Here is a 15550-nt window from a genome sequence, read left to right on the forward strand (position 1 = left end):
GAGCCTTCCAGCAGCCTGTGTAATAGTACGTGGGCTACTTTAAAGCGTACAAACGTGATAAAATAATTCTCAAGGGGAATCTTCACAGGGCGGTTTCGACCTAATTTGACTCCAGATGCCGCCGCGCGCCCGTGACTCGAGCTGTCGCCGCACGCGATTGCGTTTACGTTGAAAGGCGCACGTGCTGCTGCGCTTGGACGCAGTTTAATTGGCGCGTAATTACGCACGTCCGACCGGCGACGCTCCCCGGGATTCCACCTTTCTCTGCGCTCGTAACTACACGCGTGTGCGTGTGTGCGGACGCGCGGGGCGTGGCCTCTCTGTGAATTCGTTTCCCCTCGTCTGTTTTTTTTCCCCTCCTCGCGTTTTGCCGTTCACTTCAAAACTGCCGTCGCGGGGGAACTTGTGTGTCACTTTGCCTTCGCTTCACTTCCACAAGTCGGTCGCCGGTGAAACAGCCAGAGAGGATGTACAGGCTCAAAAAGGTGAGCGACGACACACGCAGACTGTTCACAGACTTTTGGTTTTGTGTTCATGCATTATTACGCACGGACTGCGCTTGAGAGAGACTTTAAAAAAAACGTGCACAAAAAGTAAAGTCTCTTGTTTCCCACAGATGGTTGATTCTGACACGTGTGGAATATTTCTGGATTACATTAGAAAGACTTCTCCACTCCACTGGGACTAGGCGCAGTGTTGTACAGTACGTGACCCCTTTCCCCCCCGAGAACAACCTGCAGGTTTCGGTCCCTTGACACACTTTGCTGCGATGTTTGCGTTCTACATCGTGATTGAAGTAGTAATTGCTGTTCTCTCCATATCCGGCAACATACTGGTTTGCTGGGCGGTTGCGATCAACACCACTTTGAAGAACGCCACCAACTACTTCTTGGTGTCTCTGGCCGTGGCTGATATTCTGGTCGGTTGCCTCGCCATCCCCTTTGCCATCACCATCAGTATCGGCATTCGCCTGGACTTTTACGGATGCCTGTTTCTGGCCTGTTTCGTCCTGGTACTGACGCAGAGCTCCATCTTCAGTCTTCTCGCCATTGCAATTGACAGATATCTGGCCGTGAAAATCCCCCTGAGGTGAGTGTTTCCAAATCGTGTGCTTATTACAGATGTGCGTGTTTGTTTTTTTTCTAATTGTCCAGATTAATTTGAATATGAACGTAAACACTAGCGTAAACTTCCGCGTGGTTCCTCTTTAACTCTGCCATTTTCATCTAATTGATCCAATCAGTCAATTGAAATCCTTTTAGTGGACCTCTCTGAAGCTGTTGGTTTTTGAACAACAGATTAAAGATCGGCGACCCATCTAAAGGTGGACTGTTAATTGAACTGCACTCCGGCTTCCTAATCCCTCGTTTCATCCCCTCTTCCTAAAACAGCTGCTAAATGTTGTCTTTAATGGAAACTAGCATTAGTGTAATTTCTATGATGTCATGAGTCGGTTTCCTGCGGCGCTTAAAGCAGCACAGCTACTGTTTAGACCGTGACCGCAGGATGATCAGATAATACTTTTCTACACATTAACGACAGGCAAATACTCTAGTCTAGAAAACCAAACCGCTCCGAAGTGCTTGGATGACAACATCTTATTTAATGATTTGCAGAAATACTGATATAAAGCGATTTAATTCATTTTTCCTTAACTGATCGTGAGCTCAGTGTTAACGCTCAGTGGGCTGAGCTCATTTCATCTGCTGCAGTTCATAAAGCGATGCAAAGCTCTGTCAGGAAATGTTTGATGACACACATCAGGAGAAGCTGTTGGATCAATATGTAGCCACACTGTGTCACTGCTATTGATCCTGAGGCAGGGCCCACAGAGATTTACTGTGGCTCCTCTGAGCGTGTCTGCCTCAGGAAACACACAGGGAGCGACGCCATTGTGCCGCTTGATATTTCCATGAACTGCTCCTTTATCGGAGGAGATCGTCTCCTTTTTCTAAATTCATTTAAGGCACCAGTCACAGCAGTGACCGATGTGGTTTTGGGGGCCGTGCGCACTGAGAGCCTGTGACGTGCTGTCATTTCCATTACACTCAAACGCTGGCAAGCAAGGACGGTTTGACACCAGCACGGGATGAAAGTTGTCTGCCACCAACACAACAGCTTGTAACATCCCCATTTGGACTATTTTTAAGCTTCGGGTGGAAACGGGCTCACTCGCAGGATAAACGGGAGGCGCTCGTGTAACAAGTTTTTCAGCGGGACTTTGTGGCGATTGCTTTGAAAGCCCAGATCCCACCGTCATTAAACCTACACACGAGATAACGGGACCTTTGGGGCAGCGTAAGTCAGCTCAGATTACAAAAGGCACAGTGTGTGTTTGTGTCACCGGCCTGTTGGGGCTGAGATTTTTCTTTCAGATAAAAGTGTTTTCACAGATGGTTTTAGTGGAAGTGAAAGGCCACAGACAGATGTTTCAAACCCCGTGAGAAGACGAAGCTCAGAAAAGCACCCTCTGGCGTTCAGCTCCAGTCCCGTTGGAACTTTGAAATAACCTTTAACGCATCATAAATCAGGCAAATCATCAAAGCCGCACTCGCAGCTCTGTTTGACTGAACATCACCTAATGTCTGTTTAGTGAATGAGGCAACTATTGCGATTGAAGGATAGAGCAGGCGTCCCTGACTGGACTTGGCTCTAATCAATCAAATAGAAATCTGCATCAGTCAGTCACCCTCACTCTTTCAGCGAGTCAGATTAGTCCTCAGTGGTAAAAGGATGGTTATGTGTGAAGATATAAATCTCGGTTTGGTTTATAGGTGAGATTTAGCACCGGATGAGAATTTGTTTTGCAGGTCGGTTTAAAAAAAAAAAAAAAAAAAAGAACCACCAAGATTTGTGCTGACAGTTAAGTCCACACCTCAATCAGCAAACTCTGCACTTCTGTACATACAGTATGTGTGAAGCCTGTGAATTAGACATTTCGGGGGAATCATACTTTTGTTGTTGAGAAGCATCAGATCTGGAGCTTCATTGTGTTTTGTGTGCGTACTGCTCCACTCTGCCGTTTGCATGGGTGGAGTTACTGGATGTTGTGGTCAGACCTGTGCTGATCCCCTCTTAGAGCCATTTGCATGTTGTTTTTAGTGCAAGGTCTCACTTTGACTCAGTTTCACGTGGCCTCGGTTTTCCCTGCGTAGCTGTTTATAGAGGCCAAAACACTGGAGTGCAAAGGTGCTGCACAATCAAATGTGTTCATATTTATTCTAAGCAGTCAACATTGTATAATTTATACTTTATGGATACTCGCTGATTAAATTCATAATGCAAATGCTGTACATCTCTGTTTGCATACACACAAACAGGCAGGCTGTGCGGACGGCCACCTGTTCGTCTGCAGACAGTGCTGGACATTTGAGTGGACGTTGTGAATATTTAGTTAGTGTGTGTGTGTGGCCCCCAGGCGGAAGCAGAGGGACAGAGAGAGGGGAAGGGTTGTATGGATGAGAAAGCGTGATGTCGTCATTGCTAGAACTAGTGGGAGACGATATTCAGCTGGGACACGGATGCGGGGGCTGACGTAGAGGAAAAGGGGGGAAGGTGTGTGTACGTGGGGAACATGTGCAGGTCACCGTGAGCTCTGGCGCTTCCTTTCCTGGATTATTGCCTCCCTGGATGCGGGTTTTGAGTAATCGACGTCTGGGACCGGTGCGATCGTCCAACAGGAGGCTCCTTCGGGGGTCGGTTAGGCTGTCGGTTCCAGTAACACCGCTCACATTTTACTAGCAAATACCCGTCAGGAAGCCACAAATGTGATGGCAACGGTTTGACGCCTGTGAGCAAAGAGGTTGAGGCTGAACACGCGTCCCTCATCCTGTTCCACTCGCAGCCTTTTAGAGTCTGAGGTTAAACCATCACCAACAACAGAGATCACTGTCAGCGCAGCGCTTCCTGTTAATTACACGAGGACAGACTGGGGCAACTGTATAAATGAATGATTAGCAGCCAGACGCGTTTACTCGCCATTAGCATTCATGGTGATTCTACTACACGCGACCTTCTGCATGAGCTGGATGCGCTGTCCAGGAATAGCGCGTCCATTTCCTGCATTCATCCCACTCACTGTCTAATTGTGATAGCGTGCGCCTGCAGAGGGCTGCTACCTCCCTGACCGCCCTCCGGCCGTTAAAGGATGCGGGAGCCTGATAATATACAGGCTACGGGCCGAGGTGGAGGCTCCGGGTGAGATGAAGGGGATTTGTAGGTCAGTGCTTTAAGCAGGGAGGGATTAGGGAAGAATGGCCTCCTGGGCACGGGAGGCTAACACCGCGGCCTCCTCAGCCTCAGGCTGCATCATCAAGTCCTCAACTGTCTCCCTGGTAATTTGTCATCAAGTCTTAATAGTTTGCCACAAACTTCAGTGAAGTGATGTGTTAAATAGTGATGATCGAACATGTGCATGTGTCATTAGTTTAAAATAACGGTTAATGAGGTTTAAGACCACATGCTGTGTGTGTGTGTGTGTGTGCATATGAGTCATTAGCACGCGCTCGCTCACTCGCCTGAATCACTCTGCAGAAAGAGCCGGGTTTGGCCCCGGGCGCGGCTCTTACGATGGCGAGCGTCCCTGCATCTCCATGTGCCGCCCGCGTCCGTGTGCACCTGCTGTTAATAATTTCCTCTCATATTTCAGCTCTACAGGAAACACAGCGTTCCACGGTAAACAGCACGGGGCCGCGGCAGAAAACGCGACGGTCGCTTTCTGTGTAAAGCTGAACTGAGAAATCGCACCTCTGCACTGAGACGAGCCTGCAGTGGTGCGTTTGTTATGCAAAACGGGCTCCGTTAGACCATCACTTCCTGAAGTTTAGACAAAATTGTGTTACACTGTTCAGCATCAGAAATAAAATGTAGAGTTCCGCTTATCATCTCTCAGGTGACAGAGATGTTTGAGCTCTTTCTTTTGTTGCAATGCAAATGAAAACCCAAATAACCACATGGAAAAGGGCTAAGGCAGTCACCGCTTGTGTGTTTTCTCCAGGTACAAGGAGTTGATGACAGGAAAGACTGCCAGGGAGATCATCGCCATTTTATGGATCCTCTCCTTCATCATCGGCCTCATCCCCTTCTTCGGCTGGAACCTCAAAGGCTCCAGCTGTGCGAACGGCAGCTCCAACGCCACCGGCGCCCCGGCCCGGGGCGCGTGGAGCTGCCCGCTCCAGTGCTTCTTCGAGGTCGTGGTGGACATGAACTACATGGTCTACTTCAACTTCTTCGTGTGCGTGCTGCCGCCGCTGCTCATCATGCTGGGCATCTACCTGAAGATCTTCACCGTCGCCCGCAAGCAGCTGAGGCAGATCGAGCTCAAGTGCGTGGGCAACGGCGACAGCCAGCACCACGGGCTGCTGCAGAAGGAGATCCGGGCGGCCAAGTCGCTGTCCATCATCGTGGGCCTGTTCGCCGTGTGCTGGCTGCCCGTGCACATCCTCAACTGCCTCACGCTCTTCTACTCGGAGCTGCGCAAGCCGGAGGCCGTCATGTACGTGGCCATCATCCTGTCCCACGCCAACTCGGCGGTCAACCCCATCATCTACGCCTACCGCATACAGGACTTCAGGAACACCTTCCGTAAGATCCTGGCCCAGCACGTGCTGTGCCGCCGGGAGGAGCTGTACCTGGGCTCCGGCGGCAGCCGGCGCAACCGGGACCAGATCCACATGACCATCGACCCGCTGCTCTAGACGGCGCCGGCCTCGGACTGAGCTCACGGAGGGGGCTAATGTTTACAGAGACGCGAAGGCGAGCTGGTGGCGAAGTCGCCGTGAATGTGGACGTTTATTTATGAATATCAGGGGTGGAGCGGTGAACTGAACGACGAGTCTTACACAACCTTTATATTGTGAAGGGTTTCCGATTTCTAAATCACGTTGAAACTAACTGGATTCGTGGGACCGAACAAGCCACGCTTAAATAATTCAGCTCATCATCCTGCATCCGACCTGTTACGGCTCCAAACACTCGTGCGTTGCAATATTTTCCATTGTTGACATTCATTGCCAGTGTTTAATAATTTATTTATTACCAAACCTTATCGCTGGGAATGTAAAGGTCATTCTCAGGCCTTTTGTGTAGCTCCACCTGTCCTTGTGAGGTACAATAGTCTACATACACACTCACAGCTCAGTGATCAGTAGGACACAGTTCAAGAAGATGCCTTAGAAGCAAAAACTGTTTTTCATATCACTGTTTAAACTGAGAGTTAACAAATACACATCGTACCTTTATATACCAGAACTGTTATTAAACTGCTGCTTCACGAGTCGAATCAAAGCAGACACAAGAAGGAAGAACGGCTTCTCCTCTCACGTCGGGGGTGTGTTTGTGGCTCAAGCCTCACGCCCAGAAACACTAGACACGCAGCGGTGCTTCGCCTCGTCTTCATCTTCTGAGGACATAAAAGCTCAGGAAGTGGGAAGTGATCGTCCCCTTTATCCCCCTGGCGCGCACACACACACACACACACACACACACACACACACACACATATGTACAGTGGCTCACATCACAGCACCAGTGTTTCCTGTTAAGCTTGGGCATCTGAAGAATGACTCTACTTCGTCTGGAGTACTGTAATGTACTGTATGTGAAGGGGGAGGACGTTCACATCACCTGAGAGCCGTCACTACACAGATGAAACCCCATTGCACTGATAGTTTAGGTGATTCCTTGTCGGTTGTGCTTCTTTGGTGTTTGAACCTTGTCTCGGTGTTTGGAGTGTTCCTGGTTTGAGCGCCTGTCTCCGTTTCTTCGCCGTCTCCCTCCATCTGCTGTTTTGACCTCTGACTGACTCCAAGGGCTAAAATACAGGAGTGTGCCAATGTTTCAGTACATTCCACTGGAGGCATCCACACGTTCACTGCACTGTAACATTGTACTATTGTCTTTCTCGACTGACGTGTAAAAATAAGTACTGTAGGTGTGGCTTTCTACAAGCTGTCGATTGATGTCAAACTATTGCCTTCGTTCTCCATTTTAAGGTAAGATGGACGGCAACAAGTCGCTCTCTCTCAACATTCCTGCCTTTCATTCCGTAGAATCTGTCGATGTGCTACAGTGTCATCACTAATCAGGAGAAACGTTCACTGTGGTCGAGCTGATGTTCAACCGTTGAAGAGGCCAGTGTTTCTCTAGTTCAACAAAACTATAACAGCCACCTGATACTTGCTATTTAACATGATGCAACCTGTAAGTGTGGTGAATTATTTTGTTAATAAAAGCAATGTTTATATTGTTACACATCATTCTTTATTTCTTGAAACTCAAATTGACGATCCACGGAGACAACAGAGGAATGTTGACAGGACACGTACCGCTTCTCTAACGGACGGGTCAGACCAAAAGCGGCTAAAAATAAAACGAGCATAACCTCAATAAACAGATGTCATTTCCCTGGAAACACAAACAGAAACAACTGCAAAAATAAATAAAGCAACATGTGGTGTCTCTCAGAGAGTGAGTGGTATTAACCCCCCCCCCCAAGCATCCAGCGAGCCGTCTGGGAGGCTCCACGCTGTCCCCAGGGGCCACCACTCCACGCACCTAGGTGTCGACGGCGGCCGACCCGCCGAGCAGCGCCGACATGTGCTGATCCGACACACTTTCCTGCTGAGTCAAGCCCAGGGCCTGACAGAGATAGATGGCCAGGATGTGCTTGCACTGGGAGAAAACACCACAGACACAGATTCATTAGAGGATAACGAGGGTGACTAATGATGACGGGCACAAAGCTCTAATGAAAACTCAAAGTCTGAACACCAGAGGGACCGTCTGACTGGACCTGCTGGGACTTCCTCACTGAGTAATGGTCAGTCAGTGGGGATTAGTCATCAAGCTAAATCATTCCCATTCTGAGCATAACTTAAAAAAAAAAAAAAAAAGCATGTGACAGTGAGGGCCGCCGGTGTGTGACTCTTCGTGTGTGTGTGTGTGTGTGTGTGGTGAATCATAATACGACACTAGTATTTTTATGTGTGTGTTTCTACTCGTGTGTCACTAAACGTTAATTCTTAAGCTCCTCTGTTGTCAATATTAACAGGTCTAACAGGCTATTGACGTTTCCCCCTCAGTCTCTGTCATACATTATAGATGAGTTCTCCTCCGGTGTGGACGAGCTCCTACTGACTCTCCTTTATCTGTCCGCTGACCTACTTCATGGAGCAGCGTGGACCTGCTCTGTCTTTATCCAGCCATGTTGGCACAGTGGCCCACAGACGCCGCGGTCATACGCAGCCTGATTGAAGAGATATGTTCAAATCTGATCTGCTGGAGCCGTATCTGCCCTTTTTAGCGTCTGCACACACAGCAACACCAGCACATCTCTGCTTTCATCCAGTTTGCTGGAGAGCAGACAGCTTTTTTTTCCTGCCGTGTGTGTGTGTGTGTGTGTGTGTGTGTGTACGTTGATATCAACGGTGCTGGAGGGGGAATCTCCACTTTCTGCTTCTCACACTGATTTTAGCAGCATCCTCCGGGGAAAGGCCTCCTTCTAGTGTTTGGAGCTGAAGCGGAGGCCGTTCGCCGGTGGTTATAGAGAGGAAGAGCGGCAGAGAGGAGACACCCCTCAGTGAGCAGACACACACATGACCTGCCTGTGCGACATCTGCTCCACACATTACAGCCTTGGCTGGAGGATGTGAGCTTCACTGACAAGACACAATGGCCGTGAACCAGATTTCAGCTCTCTCTCAGAGAGAGAGAGAGGAAGAGAGGAGAGAGAGAGATAGAGAGCAAGAGAGAGAGAGGATAGGAGAGCTCTCGATCGATATCTCTCGCGATCTATCTCTCTCGCTATGATCTCTCGATATCTCTCTCTCTCTCTCTCTCTCTCTCTCTCTCTCTCTCTCTCTCTCTCTCTCTCTCTCTCTCTCTCTCTCTCTCTCTCTCTCTCTCTCTCTCTATGCATCCAGTCTTGCCAGTCGATAGAGTGAATGAACACATTTACTCCCACCCACTTAGACGAATTATATTTTTTTGTAGTTCATCAACAACATCAACCAAAGCAGTCAAATTGGCTCATGTGCGTTTTATAAATCAAGCGACTAAATGTGTATTGAATGACAAGCACTTGTGTATTATTTGTGTGTGTCGCTGAACAACATTAGCGGGTCAAATATTGACTTGATTTCAACCTTAACCTATTCCATGCATAATACATGAGCTTACGCTAACAAGCACGCGCGTTACGTGACGTGAAGTGAAATAATTTCCAGATTACGGCTGGTGAGCGAGCGTTTGCAGACTCACCAGCAGGCCTTCATCTCTGCGGAGCACAGTGTAGGCGAATGCCGGGCACGGGCAGTAGTGGCAGGACACGAAGCAGGTGTACAGACGCCCCGACGCTCCTTTCACCTGCAACACAATCCAGCAGCGCACTTTTAAATGCTTGGACCTTTAAATCCAGCAGGTTCACAATATAAATGTCACCACAGGGTCGTTTGTAGTTTGGTTACGGTGCGACAGCGAAGCAGGAAAATGACGACAAACCTGAATGTGTTGTACAGTTTCACACATAATATCATATTACAGTTTCCTATTTATAAATCGGAGCCAGATCGTCCTTTAGTTACACAGCAGAGACGGATCATGATGTCATGTCGAGCTGAGCTCTCCAGATACATTATGGCAGCAGTGGTGGTAGAAATACCAGTACTAGCACCAATTCAGACAGAACATGTAAAAGGTCACAGAGTCGGCCATTGCTTCGGTGTCACTACATCAGATAATGTCACGGCCGGTTATCATGACTTCCAGCTGCAGGCGGGGCTGCACCTCGCTGACGCTGACGTCACAGTCCGCGTGTGCGGGGCTGTCCCAAGGTGAACTGAAAGGTGGACGGTGGTTGGCTCACCGTTCGGCATCAATCGCAGAAGATGAGACATAAATTATTCATTTTTAAACAACCCGTCTAATGGCCCCGGTGTCGCCGGTGCTCCTCACAGCTACAGACAGTGATTTAAGGTCTCATCCTCATGCACATGACACATGAGGACATTAAGTCGGTGGATTAGCTCGACACTTCACAATAACTAATGCCTCCTAAGATGTCAGAGCAGGCTCCATTATTCTCAGGGGATTCAATAAATTACCTCTCTCTGTGACCTACTAAAGCAAAAACACCTCATTGCTTCATTGTGACACTTCATTATAAATAAGGCGCAAAGAGACAATCGCACGGGCCCAAAGCGCCTCGGTGCCGGTGCCCAGCAGGATGAGGGCAGAAGCAGCAAAGCTACCAAGACCAAGCCAGAGCCTGCTTCACTTTCTAAAGTGCTTGGATCATTTAAAACCAGTGCACACTTGGGCCCTCCTTGTTGCCTGCTGGCATCCAGTGGCTCTGCTGCAGCTCACACTGCAGAGCTCGCGGCTAATTTCATCACAAACAATGGGCCTCCTCTGGGCACAGACCCAGAGCTCCTCCAACACCTGACATCACCGTCTGCCATTCAGTCGCTGCAGAGGGGACATACAATGTTGTTGTGCACGTACAGAAGCTGTGACTTCCTAGAGCTTTTTTTGCTGTGGAACAGACGGACACGACAGCTCTGGCTCAACATCATGACAAGTGGTTCTGCAAGAGCCAGCGTTACAAAGGTGCATCCAGAGATTCGCTGAAGCCTGGTGACCACTGATCAGATGCATTTATCTGAAGATGTCATTTACTAGATACACCCACAAAGCATGCAGACTATTGACACTAGTCCTGCAGTTAGAGCATCCATCTCATCAAGATGATAATATTGAATTAAAAAATAGAAAAAAGAAGTACTTTAAGAAGTACTTAGTTCTGCATCACTTAGACATGTTAGTTTGAAATAAATAGTGTATATGGTTTTATTCTAATGAAATTCTCAAGAGTTAAAAATCTTTCATCAATTCACAAAGAGTTTGTTTAAGATTCCAGTCAGGAAGCTGGCTTAGTAAACTAACACCAAGAAAAAAACAAATCTAGGCAGTCCCAGTAGGACAGCATCCACACAAGATGTTTCAGCATTTGTCAGAAAACTAAAAAACAGAAACAAAATCCCAGGTTTGCTGATTTAAATCACTGAATGTTAGTAAAGTAACAAGAACCAAACAGAAAACACTACTCCCTACTACTTCTCAGCTGGGGTCAATATGAATATACTGAACGTCTGAATGAGATGCGGTAAGAAGCACTGGTTATTCATTGTTTCTGAGAAAAGCAAAGGCTGAAGTCCCACAGAAACCGTATATTACTTGGAAATGACTTGAAAACGACAAACACATTTTGCTAAATTCTCATCTACTCCATCATCTATAGACATGGGGGTCACTAATCATGCAAGACCCACAGCTTCCAGTAAACTCTCTGCTCCAGAAAGTCTAAAAAATACGGCACAGCTTCAAATGCAAATATGGTTCTGATGATTTTGTGGAAGCTAGAAAAGAAAATGTTTAATCCTTTTTCCTGTTCTGAAGAAAGAGATGTGCTCTGAGATCTTGTACTTATTTTAAAGAAATCTGTAGCAGAGCTGAGCGGCGAATGATTAATTACACTGTTTTTTTTAACCCAGCCACTGCTCCTAAATTTGTCATCAGAGCCTTGTCTCGATTCCAGAGGTGACGCTCCTCTGTCATACGCTGCCCAAATATGGCCAACGTCTAGTCAGGACATAAAGCACTTAAACCTGAAATGTCTGGCATTGGCCTGATCCTCTTCAGCTCATTTACTCTAACTTTATTTTAAGGCAGAGGCCTGCTGTGATAACATTTAGCCAGAAGCTAAAGTAATGCCATGCCACCTACACATTATGATGAATACAGCTTGTGACCATGTATAGAGTAATAAGCTATGAAGTCAGAAAGCTGAGTAAGCAAAACATCTGTGACATGGCTTTTATGGACAATTGCTAGGTAAACAGTCTCACACACACACTGACGCATGTACCAATCAGACGAACACTCACAAATGTTAATGCAATACAACAAAGGAAAGATATGACACCATGATAATATCATGGTGTCTCTGATGTTAAGGCTGTCTGGTAGAGTGTAATGCAACAAATGTGAAAAATTACTTGTCTGAAGGTTCATAATAAGCAACAACATTGATGATATATTGGTAACACAACATAGTGTTTTGGATTCATACAAAAAGTAACAATAAACTTTTAAACCAAAAATGTTTCTTTTTTTTTTTTTACATGAAACTGGTAGCAATCAGAAATTCCATTGTACATTAAATGTTTAAATGGCCTTCAGCAAAAATAAACAAAACAATTAAGATACAGCAAAAAAAGTGTCCCAAGAGAATCTTTAATTAACTGTATTGTATTTTACGATTCCTCTCATAAACTGCGCCTGCAGGGCCCTAAAGGACTTCACAGGAAACGTGGGTCACAATGACCACAGCCTCACTTTTTCTCCCAAGTCTCTTTATGTCCTGTTTAAATTGATGCTTAACTTACATAAAAGACAGCATTATTAGGTTTCAGAAGCACATTTCCTTTGGAACCGCTAGCTATGAATAATACTCTTCTATAAGCACAGTATAATCTACAGTTGTATGTGAGTAGGCAATGAAGGTGCTAATTGAACAGCTATGATCAAAAGATTTTTTATTAGAATTTAAACAAAGACAACAAAAAAAGACTCCTGAAAACACACCTGAAAGGCCTTGCGGCCACTAGGAGAGGTCAGGCAAGTGACTGAACGGTGGTCGACTAAGTCCAAAGCTTGCAATGCACAGGGCCCAAAGACAAACTTCAGACTGAAAGACACAAGCAAGAAAATGGGAGACAAACAATCAAAAACTTGTTATTGCCCTTAATAGCACTTAATAGACACCATAGGTTGTTTCTACCTGCTGCTGTAAGACTTTACAACTGCTGCTCCCAGTAAATCACTGATTATTGTAATTGTTGCTACAATTGTCACCTTATACTGTAGTCACCATCCAAATGGTTGGGCACATTTTTACCCTGTGCAATATGCTCTTATCTTATCTTTATAAGCAAAAGCAACTACCCCTTCCTTTCAATTAATTATGACAAACAAAAATTCCACATATTACTCGGACAACAGGAATCAGACTGTGACACCTGGGAGATGAATGCATGTCCTGCTCTGTGGTCATTTAGACTGTGTGTCACTAAACCAAAGGCTTCCTTGGTAGCAGACAGGATGTGGCCATGTTGACCCAGACGAGGAGAATCTCTTAACTCACGACTATGGCAGGAAATGTCTCAGTAGAGACACAGAGCATCATAACATGGTGTCTCAGTGCTACATTACTTTGGTGAATCCAGACTGTAAAAAAACCTCTGCCCTGCCCGAGATCCCGCTACAGTATGGGCGGACTTTCCAGCATGGATCCTAACTCAAACAGGTGAAGATAACTATATATCTTGGTGGCTTGGTTACTAATATACTATGCAGTGGAAATTACATGGTAAGGAGACTTACGCAATAAGCAGGTCATCAGGAACTGTGAAAAAATAAAATAATACAAAATTTGGTTCAACTGTATTATTGTGACCTTTTAAAATATTTGTATTGTAAAATAAACAATTACACATTCTTGATCTATATTATCAATTATAATTAATAGGGCGACGGGAGTTTATAATACAACACAGGATTTATTAAAACATTAGCTGTAAGTCACAACATGAGTGTTGTGGCTATTAACTGTAATATACCCCTGAAATACAAGGTAAAAAAATAAATACGTGCATCTGGATACACTGTCCTTACTCAGAATGTCATTAACAATTCATCAACTACATGACAATAATATTTTTTATGTGTATATTGGACACTACTTCTGTTGACGGAAGGTGATGTTCATATAACTAGACAGAGACAGAACACAGCAATATAATTTGATAATTAATCTCACACGTGAGAATCTGTTGTACTTCCTTGCCCCAGCAAAACATTTAAAAAGGCATGTGTTCAAAATGTATTTAGTCAGAACTCACTGTACATGACGAATAACATTTAACAGCGTGTGTTTCATGGTTTACTGGGACACTTCAATCGATAACTATCATTATTATTACCGAAATGCACAGCTGAACAACGCTAATTGTGTCGCAACTGCGTCTCCTACAGCCCAAATTACAAAGTCGCCTACGTCACTGTGAAGCTCTGGGACAACGTGAAGTTAAACGACCAACACTGAATGAGACACAAGCCACAGTCTGAAAGGTAGCGCCGACACCTGCATTTTATGGTATTTATATATTAAGTAAATTAGTTAGATATTCTTTCTTGGCAGCCGATACCTTCACAACGAGCCTGAAACACATTTCTCTTTTTATACTAATCTTGACGTACTTTTGGAGGTCTCCTGGTATGTTTTCTGGATATCTCGGAAAAGCTGTTCTGCTACTGCTGGTAGAAACGAACGCATTTTCACATCTTGTGTTTGAGGAAGTCGCCGATTCCTCCAACCAATAGGGTGACACCAAAACATTACAACCTCCGCCACAACGTCTTCCTTTCCTCCAGCCAATAGGCTGAGACCAAAATAAAACAACTTCCGCGTTCCCTCGAAAAAACAAATGCCCTACTATCAACCAATTTAAGACTCTGTTCTCAAATAAATGTAGTCGTTCTTGCTAAATCTACTAATGTATAAGCACTTCTTTAAATCCATCCTCAAAAATGCATTTTAAATGCATTGTTTAAAATGATCATCTCCAACAATGCATTTTAAACAATTTTGAATCAACAGAAACACTTAATATCCAGTGTGAAGCACAGGGGTGAAAGTGCGATGAGCTGGGTGCCTTGCACAGACTTTAATGTGAACTCCTCCCTGTAGCAGGGGTTTCTAATCATGTCATGGAAAAGAGTGCTGAAAAATAAAGTAATACCAGTCTTTAAATGGACTAAACTTAATTTAAATTGTGTGACGGGGGCCTTAATACAGCTGTTCATAGATGAATGCCCATAAAACTCAATGAACTAAAGCAATGATGCTAAGATGATTGGGCTAAAACCGCTACATAAGCACACAGAACTGATAGTCATAGCATAAAACCAAATGCTTTTTAATAAAACAAATTGAGGATCTTAATCAAAAATTAGAGGAGAGATGGATGACCGTTTCCCAAGAGAGGTGGCAGGCAAACGTGTGTGGGTACTGTGAGCCGGTTAATAAAGCAGAAGGTGTCAGATTAGATTTACGATCACAGGCACAACTGGCATTTTTCATTGTAGCTAATTAGCTCAGGTGTTTTGAATAACTATCCAGCGCTGTTTTTCAGTATGTGATTTTTAAGCCAGACATTTGACATGTAATTACAAAACCAAAGAAATTCATTAATATCACTGACTGCTGATGTTCACTTAAGAATGTTTATCCCAAGTGCCAGTGACCCATGATTATTGGAATTAAATGGAACACAACAGATGTTATAAGAAGTCAGTCCATTTTACGATGTGGTAGACCTTTGAAAATATTACTGAAGACCAATGACTTTTGCCTTTCATTAACCTGTTCAAGGGCAGTCACTACCTTACATTACATTCACTTGTTTATATGAATAAGATATTTTTACCCCAT

General features: G+C 45.3%; 2 protein-coding genes across 2 annotated transcripts; one reads left to right on the forward strand and one right to left on the reverse strand.

Annotated features, from left to right (window-relative positions):
* Positions 1-48: 48 nt before the first annotated feature.
* Positions 49-7249, forward strand: adora2b (adenosine A2b receptor). The gene is made up of 3 exons (XM_029174732.3): positions 49-485; positions 617-1089; positions 4997-7249. Exons 2-3 carry the CDS (start codon positions 770-772, stop codon positions 5694-5696), a joined length of 1020 nt encoding a protein of 339 aa, XP_029030565.1. The 5' UTR covers positions 49-485; positions 617-769; the 3' UTR covers positions 5697-7249.
* Positions 7238-15537, reverse strand: zswim7 (zinc finger, SWIM-type containing 7). The gene is made up of 6 exons (XM_055514502.1): positions 14317-15537; positions 13441-13462; positions 12643-12745; positions 9259-9363; positions 7555-7671; positions 7238-7359 (listed from the first exon to the last, which is right to left on the reverse strand). Exons 1-5 carry the CDS (start codon positions 14453-14455, stop codon positions 7555-7557), a joined length of 486 nt encoding a protein of 161 aa, XP_055370477.1. The 5' UTR covers positions 14456-15537; the 3' UTR covers positions 7238-7359.
* Positions 15538-15550: the final 13 nt, after the last annotated feature.

The sequence above is a fragment of the Betta splendens genome, chromosome 14, assembly GCF_900634795.4.
Source record: "Betta splendens chromosome 14, fBetSpl5.4, whole genome shotgun sequence".
NCBI classification, from domain to species: Eukaryota; Metazoa; Chordata; class Actinopteri; order Anabantiformes; family Osphronemidae; genus Betta; species Betta splendens.